Genomic DNA, 18,850 nt, shown 5'->3' on the forward strand with positions numbered 1-18,850 from the left:
GCTTCCCCTCATGTGGTATTGTTGGAAGGCTAGTCCCATGTTCAAAGCTAGCTGCCACGGAGGCTGGGAAAGTAGCCCCAAGCTGGATGGCATGTGCCCAGACAAAACTCCATTACTATGGAAGAAGAAAGGGAATGAAGTTAGAGGAACAGCTAGCTATCTGGCACACTCAAGTATGGTTTCTTCTTGTGTGATTCTATACGCATACAAATATCCACACTATTCTTGAAAGCCAGATGATTCCATGCATGGAAATTTGAGTTTTCTAGCTACTTCCTAATAGACGGAGAATCAAGTCATGTGTTAAACACTCAGCTTTGCTGATGTTTAGTGCATACCGAGTATGTCACTAGCAAGTTTCTTCCAAATTGATCATCAATTTCTTACGGTCAAGGGCAGCACATTGAGCACTTACTGAATTGTGTCTTCCACAATGCTTGGCACCATTTAGGAACGCAATGAACGCCTGTTTAATTGAACGTTCTGGATTAAATGGGGGGATTTGCTATCCTACATCATACTGAAAATTATTCATCTCGTTTTCCTTACCACTTCTCATTTCCAGTTTGATCACTCATGGCTTTGGGACGCCAGCAATATGTGCAGCCCTAAGCACTTTCCAAACAGTCCTCAGTGAAATGCTGAACTACTTGGAAAAACACACTACTCACAAAAACGGTGGAGCTGCGGATTCCGGCCAAGGACATGCCAACTTGGAGAAAGCCCCGCTGCGGAAAACTTCAGAGGCTGCCGTGAAAGAAGGCAAAACAGAAAAGACAGACTAGCTACATCAAACAGAATCTATTTCCAGAGAGTCTTGCTGCTGATATTTTTTCTAATATATATATCGTTGAGGGTGATTAATCTTCAGTGGACCAAATCTCTTCCCTTCTCAACCCTCCATTAAAAAAAAAAAAATGGAAATGAAAAATGAAACAAAAAAGGACAAACCCACACCCCCCAAAAAGGAAAACAGCAGTGTAACTGTGTGATGAAATTGTCACTTTTTAATTTTATGTTATGATAAACTCTTTTTGTGCACGTAATTTATTGTTCCAAATTATATACATCACAGTTTTTAAGCACTTCTGGACTTTGGAGAGGCAGCACATGCTTTTTCACAGCTAACTGATGCACTTTCTTATCCAACTATGTAGTTAGGGTTCAGAAAGCATGACCAAACTGGAATCGACCACCAGTGCTTACAGCTCCAGTCTTTCTGGACGTAACTCCCTGTAACAAAAGAGTGCCTCTTTCCACTAAATAGAACAATTCAACAATCAATCCATCAATAAATGTCCTGGGAACCGAAAAGGGCGGTCATGAATCTTTGTCCTGGGAATGGACAAGATGTCTTCTAAAACTGTGGTCCCCGCTAGCCCACTGCACTGCCAGTGCCTTGGTGGTATTTCAGAATTCCAGAAAATTCTCTCTCTTCTACCAGACTTTTCTCACCCTACCCAGGGTCCTTTTTTGTTTGTTTGTTTGTTTGATTTTCAATAGCTAAGAAGAGACTCAGAAAGCACAATACCGAAGGGATGAGAGACGAACTCTTCTATTATTCACACTCCTCACACCACCAAGAATACAGACTGCATTTAGTGGGAAGGGGCAGGATAGGTACAGGAAAGGGTAGCTTTGCCACTATTGGGCTCCTATTGGAAAGCAGTGACACTGTCTTGCCTGGAAAAACTTGACAGTAGAACAGCCATGTGTCCAGAAAGTCTTGCCCCTCAGAGACGAGAGGAGACCAGGGAACTAACGTAGGCCCCTGGAATCCCCGGTGGCCAATAGTTGTATGGATAAAGTGAAAACCCGTCTTCTTCTACCTTTGTGCTTCCTCTACCTGCCTGATAGCTGTGTTCCAAACCTATAGAGGCACAAAAGTATTCAGGTCTGTGTCCAATGAAGAAAACAAAACCAGAATGATCAGAGAAGCCTTTTGCTTTTAAGATGCTTCCTTTTTTCATAGCTTGTTCTCACAGCTTCATTGTCCTTTAGTAAAGATAGAAAACAAGAGGTTCCTGGCTACAATGTCCAGGGGCTAATTGAATGAATGTGTCAAGAAATTTGGTTGGTAGCACATTGTGCTAACTTTTCCACTGCTAACAATTTTCAGACTTCTAGGCAAATAAAGATGTAGGTCATTGTCTATGTTTCTAAAAATTATTTTAATAATGTGTGGACTCCCAACACTTAGTTTAGCATGAGAATATTCTTCTCTCAACAGATTTAATTACTTTCAAAAAGTCTCTGCTATATTATTACCCTATGGGGGAATGTTAGTATTATTTTTAATTGGGATAAATAGCTCAAGAGTTTTCATGTAGAGATCACAACAACTATTTTTACCTAATAATAATTCTTAAAATCATACTGACCTTCACCTTGAATCTTGTACAGAAAAGAGGAATCATAACCAATAAAAATCTAAATTTTCTAGTCGGAATTCAAGTAACAGAAGACACCACTAAGGAATTGCATAATAAAGGGGTTTTATAATTATATAACAGAAGAGCTTAAAATAAGGAAATGTGAAACTAATGAATTATGATTTCATGTGTTCATCTTGTTCCATTTTTTAAAAAATTACCATTATTCATGGCTTTTAAATTTTTGAAATAGAGTAAAGCCAAGATTTTGCTGCAATTCCAAAATTCATCACAAAATAAATAATTCCATTTTACATGAAATGTTCTATGTTGTAAAAGATAGACATGAAACAAAAATGATAAATATTTCAGTTTAATAAGTAGTAGGAAAGTTATATACAGATTATATGGGCTACTAATATTTCTATAATGAAATTGCCACATTTATTTTATTCCTTTTATTATTAACAATACATATGTATTTAATATGGCATTTTGATATGCATATATGCTAGGTACTTAATATAGTAATATGCCATGTCAAAAATGTTCATCAATAATCAGACAAAAAATTAGATCTGGCTTATATTAGCAGCTCACTTTTCTACCCATAATTGTGACTAGTTGGGGTTCTTAACACCTCACTAGGGTATTGTTATTTATTAGCTTTGGAAAAAAAGTATAACTACAGTGCATATTATTTACCAGGATTTGGGGTGTCTTAAGAGCCTTAAAAGGACTGCACCCATAATTTAACTAAACCAGCCATTAGGACATAAATGAATTGATAGACTGGTCATGTTTATAGTCATTATTTATTATCTTATTCTAATAGACATTGTTAACATACCATCTTTTGCCTTGTATATAGGACGTACTCAACATTTTTAAATAAATGAATAAATGAATTTGTGTGTGTTCTTTGTCCAAAATGGGCCAAAGGACCTTTTGTTTTTGATTTTTTTTTTTTTAATACTCAGTACTTCAATCTGGCTTGCTTATTCCAGGATAATTTATGGATAATTACTTGTATTTGAATAAGGAAATATTTCCACTATAGCACAGTAATTGCAAGTAGATATATTTCAATATAGAACACTAAAGAAAACAAGTTATGTGTCAAAATTTCAACAAAATTTAAGTTACAATTATTATCAATATCATATTTCAGAGTAAAGGAAGATAGCTCACAAATATCTCTTTTTTATGTTGTAATAAGTAATATAAAAGCAAAGAAAAAAGTTTCCAGATTAACTACTATTTGTTCAGAAAAATTGCCCAAATGTCTCATACTTATCCAAAATTAATAATGACAATTCATTTTTTATACTTATGAAAGTTTCAGTCAAATTTCAGTATAAAGAAATGTTTGTTTTGAGATTGCTTCAGTAATTAATTCAAATGCCACTAAGATGGCTATTTCATTAGAGGTACCATTTGACTTGTTCGCTGACTCTAGACAAATAAATGAAAATTCTGGATTACTCTATACTTTTCTTCTCTGGACAGATAAGAGCACTGGAAAGATTTCTAGTCTATTCTCCTTCTCTCTTCAGATGCCTTAAAAATAGGGATAGTTCTTCCTGGCATTGCAGCTCCTATTTCGCTTTGCTGCTTTGGGAGGATGGGCGGGCCATCTTCTTCAATGTCCAAGACAGAATTCTTAAGTCTTTAGCCACTGTGAGCATCCTGACCAAAGAGTATGACAGTGGTAAGAATCTGACCTTCTATCGCCTGGCCTTTTCAAGGTAAAGGTATCAAAAAATTATTAATAATGAATAAAACAATAGAATCCCATTTCTCTACTTTTTTTTTTTTTTTTTCCTTTTCTGCCTCCTTGGAAGCAATTTAGATCAGTACAATTTATAAGTTTTCTCAGAATCCTTTATACCATGAATGCACCATCTCCTTTTCAAAGCCCCAAGTTAACATGTGAGGGGTGGCATAGCCTAGTTTTTAAGAGCATGGACACTAAAGTCAAACTGCCTGGGTTTAAATCTTGGCTCTTTTACTTACTACTGTGTGATGCTAGGTAAGTTGTTTAACCTCTCTGTGCCTTCGTTTACCCATCTATAAAATAAGGATAATAATAGATACATACTCACAGAATTATTGTCAGAATCAGAGTAAATACTTCTAAATGGCTTAGAGAACAGGAGCAAAGTCGGTACTACGTGAACAACAGCACTTATACTTAGTATTTGAACAAACTATTTTTAATCTAGAGATTAGTTTCCCCTCGGTTTATTGAATCCCTTCTATCTGCCAGGCTCTTTCCTAGGAACTGAAGATACACAGTGTAATAGAGAATTTTCCTTGCTGTCAAGTTTCTCAGAGTCACCCTTGAAGACAACTAAACAGTCATAACCATTAGGATATGGTAAGTGTCATGAAGAGAGTGCACCTAGGATGCCACAGCACAAACCAGACCAAGGTCTAGGGAAAGTGGGGTGGAAAGTCAAGGAAGGGGGCATGATCAGGGAAAGCGAAAGAGAGAGATCAAGAGAAGGAGGACTTTATGGTTTGGGCTGAATTAAAAACATTTGGAGCAGCATCCAATTTTGAATACTAACAGATACAACCTATGTTTCTGGTTATTCTTACTTTCCTCCCACATTTATGGGCAGCTAACATTTTACCTGTATTGTTTCAGGGAAGGGATGTGACCCAACAGAATGGAAGCAATGAAGAAGTCAATCTTTCGTGTTTTGAGTTTCAAAAGCCTAGGCCCTAAAGGGGACTTGAAAGGAGCCCTGGTTGTCCAATGGTTAAAAGCTCAACTTCTAACCAAGAAGTTGGTGGTTCAAACCCATCCAGCAGCACAGCAGGAGAAAGACCTGGCAACCTGCTCCCGTAAAAATTACAGCCAAGAAAACCCTATGGGGGCAGTTCTACTCTGTCATATGTGGTCACTATGAGTCAGAACGGACTGGACGGCACACAACAACAAAGGAGACTTGAGGTTTAATAGCATATTGGTCAGGATCTGTTCCCCTCCTACTCACACACACAAATACACACACACACTCAAATACTAGAAAACAGCTCCTTGGAGAAAGGAGAGGATAAAAGCAGAATTAAGGAAAGCTTAGCTACTGTCACATAGCTGAGAAGGAGCTACAACCTGGGTGTGAAGTTTGGGTAGGAATCTCATGACAGGGGAACTATGTTCCAATTCCAGAGAAAAGTCCAGGGAGGAAGGAAAAAAACCAACATGGTTCAGAAGCACCGTCTACGTGGTGTGTCTAGGCAGGTGGTTCTCAGACAACCTCACAGAGTGTCTCCCACGGAATTTTCCTCAACATGGCACAGACAGAACAGGATGGTCTGAGGAGAAGCAGAAACAAAGAAGCAGCAGCAATTCCTGAATCCCAGAGGGATGTAGTGGCAAAAGGATATCTCAGTTGCACACAAAAGCAACCCAAATAGCTGGCAAGTTTGCGGAATCATCACAGGTTGGACACAAGATGCACACAGGAGAAACCTGAGATGTAGGCTAATCAAAGACCAGACGGGAATTCAGATGTATCAGTTAAGAGTCCAGTCAATGAACAGAAACCCCTCTAGGAATTTCAAAAGAAAGAAGATATAATAAAGAGAACAGATTAAACAGGTGTTAGAAAGCTAAAAGAGCAAATATGAGACCCTGAGCTCCCAAATATTAGTAATTGAAAAAGCAGCTCCAACCCCTCGGGATACAGGAACAAAAGGGAGGAAGTGAGATTACCTGACTCTGGGAGCTTGAAAGAAGGCACCATCTTCCCCATGGTTATTGCTTGAACCTCTCTGAAAGGGTCACCTCAAAATTGATGTTAGTACCGCTGAGGGGGTACAGCATGGCTGGTACTGGGAGTATAAAACAAGCTGGAGGCAGGAGCTATAACTTTCCTCTTCTGCTAGAGGGATTCTGACAGGGTGCACCATTTTCCCGTCTTTCCTTCCCCAGTGTATCCCATTGGCAGAACCAATTGGAAGCCATCTGGTAAAGGGTTATGAGAAATTAAGTTTGTGGACTTCCACGACCAGCATCACACAATACAGAAGAGTAGACATCTCTGCAGATGTCACCATCAATCAATGGGACCCAGGTCAGTTGTTCTCCCACACAACTTGACACTACATAAGTCCACCCCACCAGCCCTGGGAAAGAGATGCAACACAAGAGATGCTGAAGGGACTGAGATGAAAGTTCTGGAACCTTGCAAAATGGAGGCTCAAAAATACAAATTAAGTCGCTATAGAAAATAAAGCAACATTTGTCATATACCCAAGTTGGCAGACAGACATTCATATTTACTACACTATATAATTATATTTTGACTATTTTCCATCTGCATCATGGAATATTCAAAAAGACCAAGACATTTAAGAAAATCTAAAATAACTCTAAAACCAAAACCAAACCAGTTGCCATCGAGTCAATTCCAACTCATGGTAACCTCATGTGTATCAGAGTAGAACTATGCTCTACAGAATTTTCAATGGCTGATTTCTCAGAAGTAAGTTACCAGCCTTTCTTCCCCCGCACTCTAGGTAAACTCAAACCACTATCTTTCTGGTTAGCAGCCAAGTGCTTAACTGTTTGTACCACCTAGTGACCCAGTAACAATGAACCCTTATCTGGTTATCTAGTGCTGCTATAATAAAAATACCTCAGGTGGGTGGCTTTAATGAACAGAAATTTATTTTCTCACAGTTGGCTCCAACTCATAGTGACCTAATGTGTAACAGAATGAAACACTGCATGGTCCTGTGCCATCCTCACAATTGCTACTATGCTTGAGTCCATCGTTGCAGCCACTGTGTCAATCCATCTTGTTGAGGGTCTTTATCTCTTACACTGATCCTCTACTTTATCAAACACGATGTCCTTCTCCAGGGACTGGTCCCTCCTTATAACATGCCCAAAGTACATAAAATGAAATCTCACCATCCTCACTTCTAAGGAGCATGCTGGCTGTACTTCTTCCAAGACAGATTTGTTTGTTCTTCTGTCAATCCATGATATATTCAATAAGGCTAGAAGTCCAAATTTAGGGCACCAGCTCTAGGGGATACCTTTCTCTCTGTCAGCTCTGGGGGAAGGTCCTTGTTTCTTTGTAGCTTCTGTTCTGCAGTTCCTTGACATATGTCTTCTCCTCCCTTTGAGCTTGCTTGCTTCTGTGCCTAATCTGTTCCTTTTATACCTCAGAAATGATTTGATTAAGATACACTCTACTGATGTGATTCATTAATAACAAATAACCTATTCCCAAATGGGATTACTTCCACATGTATAGGGGTTAGGATTTCCAACACATATTTTAGGGGGACATAATTCAATCCGTAACACTTCCATAAAAGGCATAAGAGAATAAAAAATATTTTCATGAACACATGTGAGTTATCATTGCTAGTTAAGGGTGTAACAAATTTTGAAAGCTATTCTTCCCTTAATATTGCATTTCCTTAATTACTTCTTCTATATTTGGAAACTGAGGTATGATATATAAGTTTATGTTTATGCCTCCATCCAAGACCAATTAAAATGTTCTTACTGACAATAAAAGCTAACTGTTTAAACATTAGATCTTCTATCTTCTCATGGCATACATTCTCCCTGGGCAATATCACGTATTATCATAATTTTAATTATCCTGTTTTTTGTTGTGGCAGAGACTAATAGCCGTCTAACAAAGTCCATTTTATCTTTTTCCTGGGTATATACCCAGACCAAATGTTGGAGAACTTTTTCCATAAAGGGCCACATAGTAAATATTTTAGACTATGCAGGCAATATGGTCTCTGTGATGGTTAAGGTTGTATGTCAACCACTGAGTCTCAGTGGTTTGGCAGTTATGTAATAATGTAGTTATCCTCCACTTTGTAGTATAATGTAATCACCTCCATGATGTGATCTGATGTTATCAGCCAATTAGTTGTAAGGGGAGTTTCTTCAGAGGTGTGGCCTGCATCCTATATGTATGGATGTTCTAGCAAAGCTCACTGGCTTTCACTTGCTCTGGATCCTGAATCCAGCTCGTCATCATCTGACCTCCAGTTCTTGGGACCTGAACCAGCACCCTGCTATATTGCCTGCTGATTTGGGGACTTATCAGCCTCTGCAGCCCGTGAGCCAGGAACCTGCCATCTGCCATACTGATCTTGGGTTCATCAGCCCCTGCAGCTACATGAATCAGAAGAAGCCTCCAGCCTGATGCCTGACCCACGGACTGGGGACTTGCCTGTTTCTACAACCAAGTAAGCGATTTGTTTGAGATAAATATCTCTCTTGCTCTCTCTCTCTGTCTATATATATATATGTATATATATGTATATACCAAACCGAAAAACCAAAGTAGGCACATTTCACTGGTTTTGCTTTTCTAGAGAATCCAGCCTAAGACATTTGGTATCAAGAGTAGTTCTAGAGAAACAAACTTGCAAGGATGAGTTTTCTAAATTTGTTCTCAAGTCTAGTTACTCTTAAAGATGGTGATGACTCTGCTGCCAGTAGTCAAGAGGGCACAGCTAATCCTTGATGTGAGGTGGCAGTAGAAATATGCAAAATATCACCACTAACTCAGAGTCTAATCATAAGAGTGGCTGAATTACAATACCAATTGAATTCTCAACCTTGAATGGTGTCTGAAGTTAAAGTGAGGGCATTGATTGGGAAAAAATGGGATCCTGAAAATTAGGGTGGGGACATAACAGCATATAATCAGGAAGCTGAGCCCCTAAATTTCACTGAATCACTCCTACCAAGAGAACCAGCTTTCTCACTCCCATCTGAAAAGATTACTCCATCTTTGTCTGCTAAGCCAACTTCTCCAGTAAAACCATTGGCCTCTCCACCCCCATCTGATGAGATTAACCCAGCTGTGTTTGAAGAGCCTTCCTCTGGGTAACACCTAGGGCAGCATCTAAGGCAGATGCCTTACAAGACATTGATGAATATTCTCAGAACACTTCACCGCCACCCATTTTTTCTTCTAGACCTATAACTAGACTTAACTCCCAGCAAGCCCCAAAAGATGAAGTACAAAGTGTGACCCAGGAAGACGTATGCTACACTCCAAAAGATCTGCTTGACTTTTTTAATATATAAAAATAGAAACCTGGGGGATATGTGTGAGAATGGCTATTAAGGGTGTGGGATAATGGTGCAAGTAATATAAAGTTGGATCGGTCTTTATTTATTGATATGGACCCACTAAGCACAGATTTTCATTCAGTGTTTCAGCTTGAAAGGTTAGGAAAGGATCTAATAGTTTATTTGGTTGCATCAATGATGCATGGATTACATGGTGGCCCACATTAAATCTAGTTGAAGTGCCTGACTTGCCTTGGTATACTGTAGAAGAAGGTATCCAAAGGCTTAGGGAAATTGACATGTTAGAGCAGATTCACCAGGTTAGACCCACAAACCCACACACATAGTGCCCAGAGGACATACCTTTTACCACAACAGTGAGAAACAAATTTGTGAAGGGAGCCCCAGCATCCTCGAAGACTGCTGTGATTGCTATTTTATGTAAGTAAGATTTGACAGTGGAAACTGCCCTAACTGAATTAAGACACCTAACTACAATGGGCCTGATGGGATCCCATGGTGATAGGGACAAAGTGGTGGCACTCAATCAACAAAGACAAGGTGGGCATGATTACTGTAATGGACAGCAAAGTCAAAGCAGTAATCAGAATAGTCTGACTCATATTGGACTTATGGCATTGGCTACTTAGTCATGGTGTCCTAGGAGTGAAATAGGTGGGAAATCTACTAAATATTTACTTTATCTGAACAAGTAGAAAAATTCTAGGTCAAGTGAATGGAAGTCTAACTCAAACAGTTCCCTGACTTGAGTCAGTTTACAGATCCAGGTCCCCTTGAAGAAGGACCCCACTTCACTGCCAAAAATTTATATCATTAATCGTTCTCCCAGTCTTTGCCAAAGGGATCTATACCCTTTGAGGAGGGTAGCTGTTCACTGGGGAGAAGGAAATAATCAGATCTTTTGGGGATTTCTGGATACTGGCTCTGAACTGACACTAATTCCAGGTGACCAAAAAAGTCACTGTGGCCTACCAGTCAGAGTGGAGGCATATGGAGGTCAGGTTATTAACAGAGTCTTAGCTCAGTTTCATGTCACAGTGGGTCCAGCTGGTCCCCAAACCCATCCTGTAGTGATTTCCCCAGTTCCAGAATGCATAGTTGGAATAGATATAATCAATAACTGGCAGAACCCCGACCCTGGATTCTGGACAAATGGAGTAAGGGCTATTATGGTAAAAAAAACCAAGTGGAAGCCATTAGAACCACCCATACCTAAGAAAATAGTAAACCAAAAGCAATAGAACAACTGCATTTCTGGAGAGATTAATGCCACTCTTCAAGGACTTGAAGGATGAAGGGGAGGTGATTCCCATCATATCCCCATTCAACTCACCTATTTGGCCTGTGCAAAAAGCAGATGGATCTAGTAGAATGACAGTAGATTATTGTAAACTTAACCATATGGTGACTACAATTGCAGCTGCTATTCCAGACGTGATTTCATTGCTTGAGCAAATTAATGCATCTCCTGGTACCTGTATGCAACTATTGATCTGGCCAATGCCTTTTTCTCAATTCCAAATTTGAAGGAAGACGAGAAGCAGTTTGCCTTCAGCTAGCAAGGCCAGCAATACACCTTTAGTTGCCTACCTCAGCGGTATATCAACTCTCCAGCCCTATGTCATAATTTAGTCTGCAGGGACCTTGATCACCTTTCCTTTCCTCAAGACATCACATGATTCATTACACTGATGGCATTATGCTGATTGGACCTAGTAAGGAAGAAGTGTCAACGACTCTGGACTTATTGGTAAAACATTTGCATGCTAGAGTAGGAAATTAATCTGACAAAAATTTACATGCCTTCCACCTCAGTGAAATTTCTAGTGGTCCAGTGGTATGAGGCATGTTGAGATATTCCTTCTAAAGTGAAGGATGAGTTATTGCATCTGGCCCCTCTCACAACAAAAAAGGAGATACAATGCCTAATGGGCCTTTTTGAATTTTTGAGGCAACATAATTCATTTGAGTGTGCTACTCTGGTCTATTTATCAAGTGACTCAAAAATCTGCTAGTTTTGAGTCAGGCCCAGAACAAGAGAAGGCTCTGCAATAGGTTCAGGCTGCTATGCAAACTGCTTTGCCACTTGGCCCATATGATCCACCTGGTCCAATGGTACTTGAAATGTCAGTGACAGAAAGAGATGCTGTTTGGAGTATTTGGAGGGCTCCTACTGGTGAATCACAGCGCAGACGCTTAGGATTTTGGAGCAAAACCCTGCCATCCTCTGTGGATAATCACTCTCCTTTTGAGAAACAGCTTTTGGCTTTTTACTGGGCCTTAGTAGAGACTGACCACTTAGCCATATGCCACCAAGTCACCATGCAACTTGAGCTGCCCATCGTGAACTTGGTGTTGTCTGACCTACAGAGCTGTAAAGTCAAACATGCATAGCAGTACTCTATCATTAAATGGAAGTGGTATATACAAGATCGGGCCCAAGCAGGACCTGAAGGCACAAGTAAGTTGCATGAGGAAGTGACCCAAATGCCCATGGTCTCCACTCTTGTCACATTTCCTGCCCTCTCCCAGTATACATCTATGGCATCATGGGGAGTTGCTTATATCAGCTGACTGAGGAAGAGAACATTCATGCCTGATTTACATATGGTTTTGCACAATATGCAGGCACCACTTGAAAGTGGACAGCAGCAGCACTACAGCCCCTTTCTGGGACCTCCCTGAAGGACCGTTATGAAGGGAAATTCTCTCAATGGGCAGAACTTCCAGCGGTGCACCTGGTTGTTCACTTTGCTTGGAAGGAGAAATGGCCAGATGTGCAATTGTATACTAACTCATGGGCTGTGGCCAATGGTTTGGCTGGATGGTCAGGGACTTGAAAAGAACATGATTGGAAAATTGGAGACAAGAATTCATGGGGAAAAGGTATGTGGATAGACCTCTCTGAATGGGTCGAAGAAGTGAAGGTATTTGTGTCTCATGTGAATGCTCACAAAAGGGTGACCTTGGCAAAGGAGGATTATAACAATCAAGAGGATAGGATGACACGTTCTGTGGAAACCAGTCATCCTCTTTCTCCAGCCACTCCTGTAATTGCCCAATGGGTTCATGAACAAAGTAGCCATGGTGCCAGGGATGGAGGTTATACATGGGCTCAGCAACATGGACTTCCATTCACCAAGGCCAACTTGGCTACAGCCACTGTTGAGTGCACTATCTGGTGGCAGCAAAGGCCAACACTGAGTCCCTCATATGGCACCATTCCTGAAAGTGATCAGCCAACAACCTGGTGGCAGGTTGATTACATTAGACCACTTCCATCATGGAAAGGGAAGTGTATGGTTCTTACTGGAATAGACACTTACTCTGGATGCAGAGTTGCCTTCCTTGCATGCAATGCTTCTGCCAAAACTACCATCCATGGACTTACAAAATGCCTTATCCACCATCATGGTATCCCACACAGCATCGCCTCGGATCAAGGGATTCACTTCACAGCAAATGAAGTGTGGCAATGGGTCTATGCTTATGAAATTAACTGGTCTTATCATGTTCCTGATCATCTGGAAGCAGCTGGTTTCATAGAACGATGGAATGGCCCTCTAAAGACACGATTACAGTGCCATCTGAGTGGCAAGACCTTGCATGGCGGGGGCAATGTTCTCCAGGAGGCTGTGTATGCTCTAAACCAGCGTCCAATATATGGTGCTGTTTCTCCCATGGGTCCAGGAATCAAGGGGTAGAAATGAGAGTGACACCACTCACTACTACCCCTAGTGGCCCACTCACAAAATTTTTGCTTCCTGTCCCCATGACCCTATGCTCTGTGGGTCTAGAAGTGTTAGTTCCAAAGGGAGGAACGGACCCATAAGGAGACACAACACTGATTCCATTGAACTGGAAATTAAGAATGCCACCTGGCCACTTTGGGCTCTTCATGCCTCTGAATCAACAGGCAAAGAAGGGAGTTACTTTATTGGCTGGTGTTATTCATCCTGATTACCAAGGGGAAATTGGATTGATACTACATAATAGACGTAAAGAAGAGTATGTCTGGCTACAGTAGATCCCTTAGAACATCTCTTAGTACTAGTATGCCCTGCGATTAAAGTCAATGGAAAACTAAAGCAACCCAGTTCTGACATGACTACTAATGTCCCAGACCCTTCAGGAATGAAGGTTTGGGTCACCCCACCAGGCAAAGAACCATGACCAGCTGAGGTGCTTGTTAAGGGCAAAGGGAATACTAGCCTCCAGTTGTGCTCATTCCATTTTCCACACTGCAGAGAATCAATCTAAAAAGTAACTCTGATTTGCACTTCCCAAACAAAATTCTTCATGGCTTGCTGTTACCTTTGCAGTAAATTCGGACTCCTCTACATGATTTACAAGATTCTTCTGACCTGGCCTCTGCTCTCTTCCCTAGCCTTCTCCAGCATTATCTTGTATTTCTGCTTCTACCACAACATCCTCTTCTCCCCCACCCCCACCCCCCACCCCAAGACATACACATTCTCCATGGCCTAGCCACACTACACTTCTCTGAATTCCTGCAACTCCAAAATCTGAGGCTTTGCCTATATAGTTCTCTCAGTTTGGAATATTCTGTCCCACCTAACCCCCTTTCACCAAGCCAGCTCCTATATGTTTTTCAGGCCTCAGTTTAAAAGTCTGTATTAGTTTTCTATTGCTGCATAAAAAATTACCACAAACGCAGTGGCTTAAAACAGCATCCATTTTTTATTGCACAGTTCTGTAGATCAGAAGTCCATGTGTGCTTGACTGTTTTCTCTGCTTAGAGTCTCACAAGGCATCCATGGAAGGCATAATAGTAAAGATAGACTCCCAAGAATATAATATGATACCACATCTATGATTATGTTACCTTAAATAATCATACCTTAACTCAAGGTATCAGCTGGGCTGGCCTCTTATCTCGAAGCTCTGATCTTCCAGTCTCATTCAGGTAGCTGGCAAAATGCAGTTACTTGTGGTTGTAGGACTGAGTCCCTATTTCCTTGCTAGCTGTCAGTGAGGAATTGTTCTCAGTTCCTAGAGGTTGCTTTTAGGTCTTTGTCACATGGCTCCCCTCATAATGAAAGCCATAAACAGTGCATCAAATCCTTCTGATGCTTCAAATCTCTCCAATTTTCCCTTATTTTACCAGATGGGTAGCCACAACAATGAACTCAAACATATCAATGATCATGAGGACAGCCCAGGACAGAGCAATGTTGTGTTCTGTTATATATAAGGTTGCCATGAGTCAGGGCTAACTTGAGGGCGACTAACAACAATAACAAGCTAGGGGAAATTCTCTGCTTTTAAAGGGCTCACATAATTAGATTGGGTCCACCCAGATAATCTCCCTTTTGATTAACTCAAAGACAACTGATTACTAACCTTAGTTACAGCTGCAAAATCCCTTTTGTCATGAAAGGTAACATAATCATGGGTGTGATATCACATTATATTCACAGCCCTAGGAATTAGAATTGAAGAAATGATGAAGTAAAACTGTTGAACAGAAGATTTCGAAGAGTGGCTGGAGAAGACAAAGTAAAGTATTAGAATGAAATTTACAAAGACCTGGAGTTAAAAAACCAAAATGGAAGAACATGCTTGGCATTTCTCAAGCTGAGAGAATCGAAGAAAAATTCAAGCCTTGAGTTGCATTATTGAAGCTGTTAATATTACTGCAAATATTCATATTATCATATTAAACATCCTGAGGTTTTGAAGAGGAAATCCACATATCTCACCTATTATTATGCCCCCAAAAACTAGCCCAGTGCCTACCTGGGACATAGTTGACAGAACATAAATGATGGACAAATGAATGGATTTGTAATTCCAGGGCTAATCCAAAGTCTATAAAGAAAACATATAAGATTCTCTGGAAGAGATAGGGACAAGCACAAATCATTGGTAGTCCTAGAAGTGTTTCCAGGTTCACAGTACCAGGTTGAGAAGTGATAGGTAAAGTATCTCCAGAATTGACTCAAAAAGTAATTATCCAGCTAAATCTCTAATGTATAAGTTCTATAACCAAATTGTTAAAACCAAGATTTTAAATAAAATCACAATAGAAAATAAAACTGACAGCTTATTGTCTTACCTACAGCAAAGCATTCTTTGTACACTGTGCTATGTCCTCCATAAACTCTGAAATGGGTGTAAATATGCTTATTGTTCCACTATTAGCAGCCTATTTACTGGCACAGTGGAGATGTTTTTGGGGGTTGTCACGGATTGAATTATGACCCCTCAAAAATGTGTGTATCAATTTTGCTGTGCCAGGATTTCCAGTACTGTGTGGTTGTCCCCCATTTTGTGATTGTAATTTTATGTTAAAGAGGATTAGGGTGGGATTGTAACACCTTACTGAGGTCACATCCTTGATCTAATGTAAAGGGAGTTTCCCTGGGGTGTGGCCTGCACCACCTTTTATACTACAAGAGATAAAAGGAAAGGGAAGCAAGCAGAGAGTTGGGGACTTCATATCACCATGAAAGCAGTGCCGGGAGCAGAGCGCATCTTTTGGACTTGGGGTCCCTGCATTGAGAAGCTCCTAGTCCGGGGGAGATTGATGGAAGAGAAAGCCGACAGAGAGAAGAAGACTTCTCCTGGAGCCGACACCCTGAATTTGGACATTTAGCCTACTTTCTGTGAAGAAATAAATTTCTCTTTGTTAAAGCCATCCACTTGTGGTATTTCTGTTACAGCAGCACTGGATGTAGTATAAAAGGTACAGAAAAGCTGCTTTTCCTTTCTGGTTTCATAAATGTTTTCTGTAATTAGTCAGCTTCCATTTTATAGTGAATATATTTTTTTTCTTAATGAGCGACAGAATTCCACTGGAAATTATGGTCTTTTATCTTAGAGTTTATAAAACTATTGTAATGACTTGGACACAGAAAACTGTTGTAATGGTTTTATTGAAAGAGTTCTGGAGAAGATTGCACATAGCTTCCTTAGAACCTGAAGAAAAAACAGTAATGTGTTCAGAGCATATTGCTTATAAGTTTTCTCCTTATTGTCTGGCTAAATTTACTCGTACGTAAATATATTGTTACTGGGACATATAACTTCTAGAATACATCACAATAACTTTGGAAATTACACTTTTCTTCACAAATTGACCAAGCGAAAAGTCTAACAATCAGCAACAAACCACTGTTAGTCAACAAAGAATTTCTTAAACCCAGAATTTAAAAAAAAAAAAAAAATCATCCCATCCTCATTATCAGAATGGAGATAGATTAAATTATTAATTAATTCATTTATTCATTTGACAAATATTTATTGAGCACTTACTATGTGCCAGTGACTTTACTAGACATATAATAGGAGATGCTGAATAAATTCAGCATTAGAACTTAAAATCTTCATCAATCCTTTGCTTTCATTGGTCTTGTTTCTTTATGGTTCAAATTAATTTCAAGTCCTTAATATGAGAGCTCATGCTCATTTCTAGTAGACACAAATACCAGTTCTTATTATGAACTTAAATGTGAGTAACCTCTTACTGGCAGACTGTTACTGTGTTATTGTTGTTAGGTGCCGTCAAGTCGGTTCCGACTCATAGCGACCCTATAGGACAGAGTAGAACTTCCCTATAGGGTTTCCAAGGAATGGCTGGTGGATTCAAACTTCCAACTCTTTGGTTAGCAGCCATAGCTCTTAACCACTGTGCCACTAGGGTTCCTATTGGCAGACTAAAAGCACTTTATTTTTATTTTATATGTTCATTCATTTATGCCACTAGATTCTTCAAAAATAAGATTTAACACAGCTTTCTGGAACATATAAAAATAATAAAATATTATAAATTAGAAATAGATGAGAAAGAAAAGGACAAATTAATGTTAAGGCTATAAAAAGGAGTCAGAAATTAGGCTAATAAAAATAGAGTTATAGGTATTTGCTACAGTTGGGTAACATATTTGACTCTGAACTTCCCAACAGCTATTGCAAAATGGAAAAGTTGAAAATTTACTCAATTCGCAGTGTTTGTATCTAAGACTAATCCAAACCAATTGCTCAGCAAATATGCAACTACTCCGACACTTAGATTAGGGGAAATTTTTTTTTTTTTTTTCACAAAAGTACTTGGGAAAAGAACTAGCAATAACATCCTTTCAGCAGATTAGTTTCTCAACCTCAGAACTACTGACATTTTAGGCTGGGTATTTTTTTTATGGGAGAATGTCCTGGGCATCATAGGATGTTTATCAGCATCCCTGACCTCTACCCACCTGACGCCAGTAGCACTCCTCCCTGAGCTATCACAACCAAAATGTCTCCAGACATTGCCAAGTGTCTCCTGGGGGATAAAATTGCCCCCCTACCTGTTAAGAACAACTGCAGTAGATACAACAAGGAGAAAGATTTTCTTAAACAAATGGCATTAAGTCAAAACACAATTCAATGAAAACAAGACCCTTTTTTGGTCTAAACAATAGTCCAGTTAGTTCTTCAGCTGTCTACTTAAAAAAAAAAAAAATCATTGCCATCGAGTCAATTCTGACTCATAGCGACCCTATAGGACAGAGTAGAACTGCCCCATAGAGTTTCCAAGGAGCACCTGGTGGATTCCAACTGCTGACATTTTGGTTAGTAGCCACTACACCACCAGGGTTTCCCCAGCTGTCTACTGGCCTGACTTAACCCAGGGTTATATTTAGAGTAACTAACTGATATCCATCGGTTAAGGCTTTAAGAAGACCATTCCTCTCGGATGAAACTCTGTTAGATATTAGGTTGCAGTGAGTTCAAGATTGTCGTTCTAGGCAAATACCTGAAATATTGCTATTTTATGTGGAGGTTTTAGATTACACTGATGGCCTCAATTTTCCCACCTTCTTGGGCCCACACCTTTTGGAGATGCCCTTGCACACCTACTCCGGTCTTAGCCATGTGACTTACTTTACCCAACAGAAAAGCAACAAATTTAATGCAGGCAGAAGCTTAAAAAAGTCCTTGCTTGTTGTCACTCTCTTGGCTTCCTGTATCTGCCAAGAGAACAAGTCCTAGCTAGCCTGCTGGAGGAAGAGGAACTTTGTGGAATAAAGATGAGTTCACAGCTGACCCACCAGGTGACAACTGATGCATCAGCAAGACCAACCAAGCACAGCTGAGCTTGACCATAATCAGCAAAGCTGCCCAGCCAACCCTTAGACTCACAATAAATAATAAATGGTTGATGTTTAATGTCGCTAACCTTTGGGATAGTCTCTTATACAAGAGACAACTGACACAGTTGACAAGTAAAACTACTATACTGCAAACAAGTTGACATCCTTTTTGAAAACCTAGGATGTGTCTGTTGGAAATACTCCATATAGTGGTTAAAAGCATTAGACCAGTGATCAAAAGAGGGAGGGGACTATTTCATAGTTTAATGTAACAAATGTATTTT

At 39.9% G+C, this 18,850-nt stretch overlaps 1 protein-coding gene across 1 annotated transcript in view; it reads left to right on the forward strand.

Moving 5' to 3' along the window:
* The window catches only part of TFAP2D (transcription factor AP-2 delta), a 57,744-nt gene extending 56,790 nt beyond the window's left edge, over positions 1–954 (forward strand). The window contains exon 8 of the mRNA XM_004388716.1: positions 566–954. Coding sequence (XP_004388773.1) covers positions 566–785 — 220 coding nt within the window. The 3' untranslated portion in view covers positions 786–954. The remainder of the gene's footprint in view (positions 1–565) is intronic.
* The last annotated feature ends 17,896 nt before the right edge of the window (positions 955–18,850 follow it).

The sequence above is a fragment of the Trichechus manatus genome, unplaced genomic scaffold (assembly GCF_000243295.1).
Source record: "Trichechus manatus latirostris isolate Lorelei unplaced genomic scaffold, TriManLat1.0 scaffold00215, whole genome shotgun sequence".
NCBI lineage: Eukaryota > Metazoa > Chordata > Mammalia > Sirenia > Trichechidae > Trichechus > Trichechus manatus.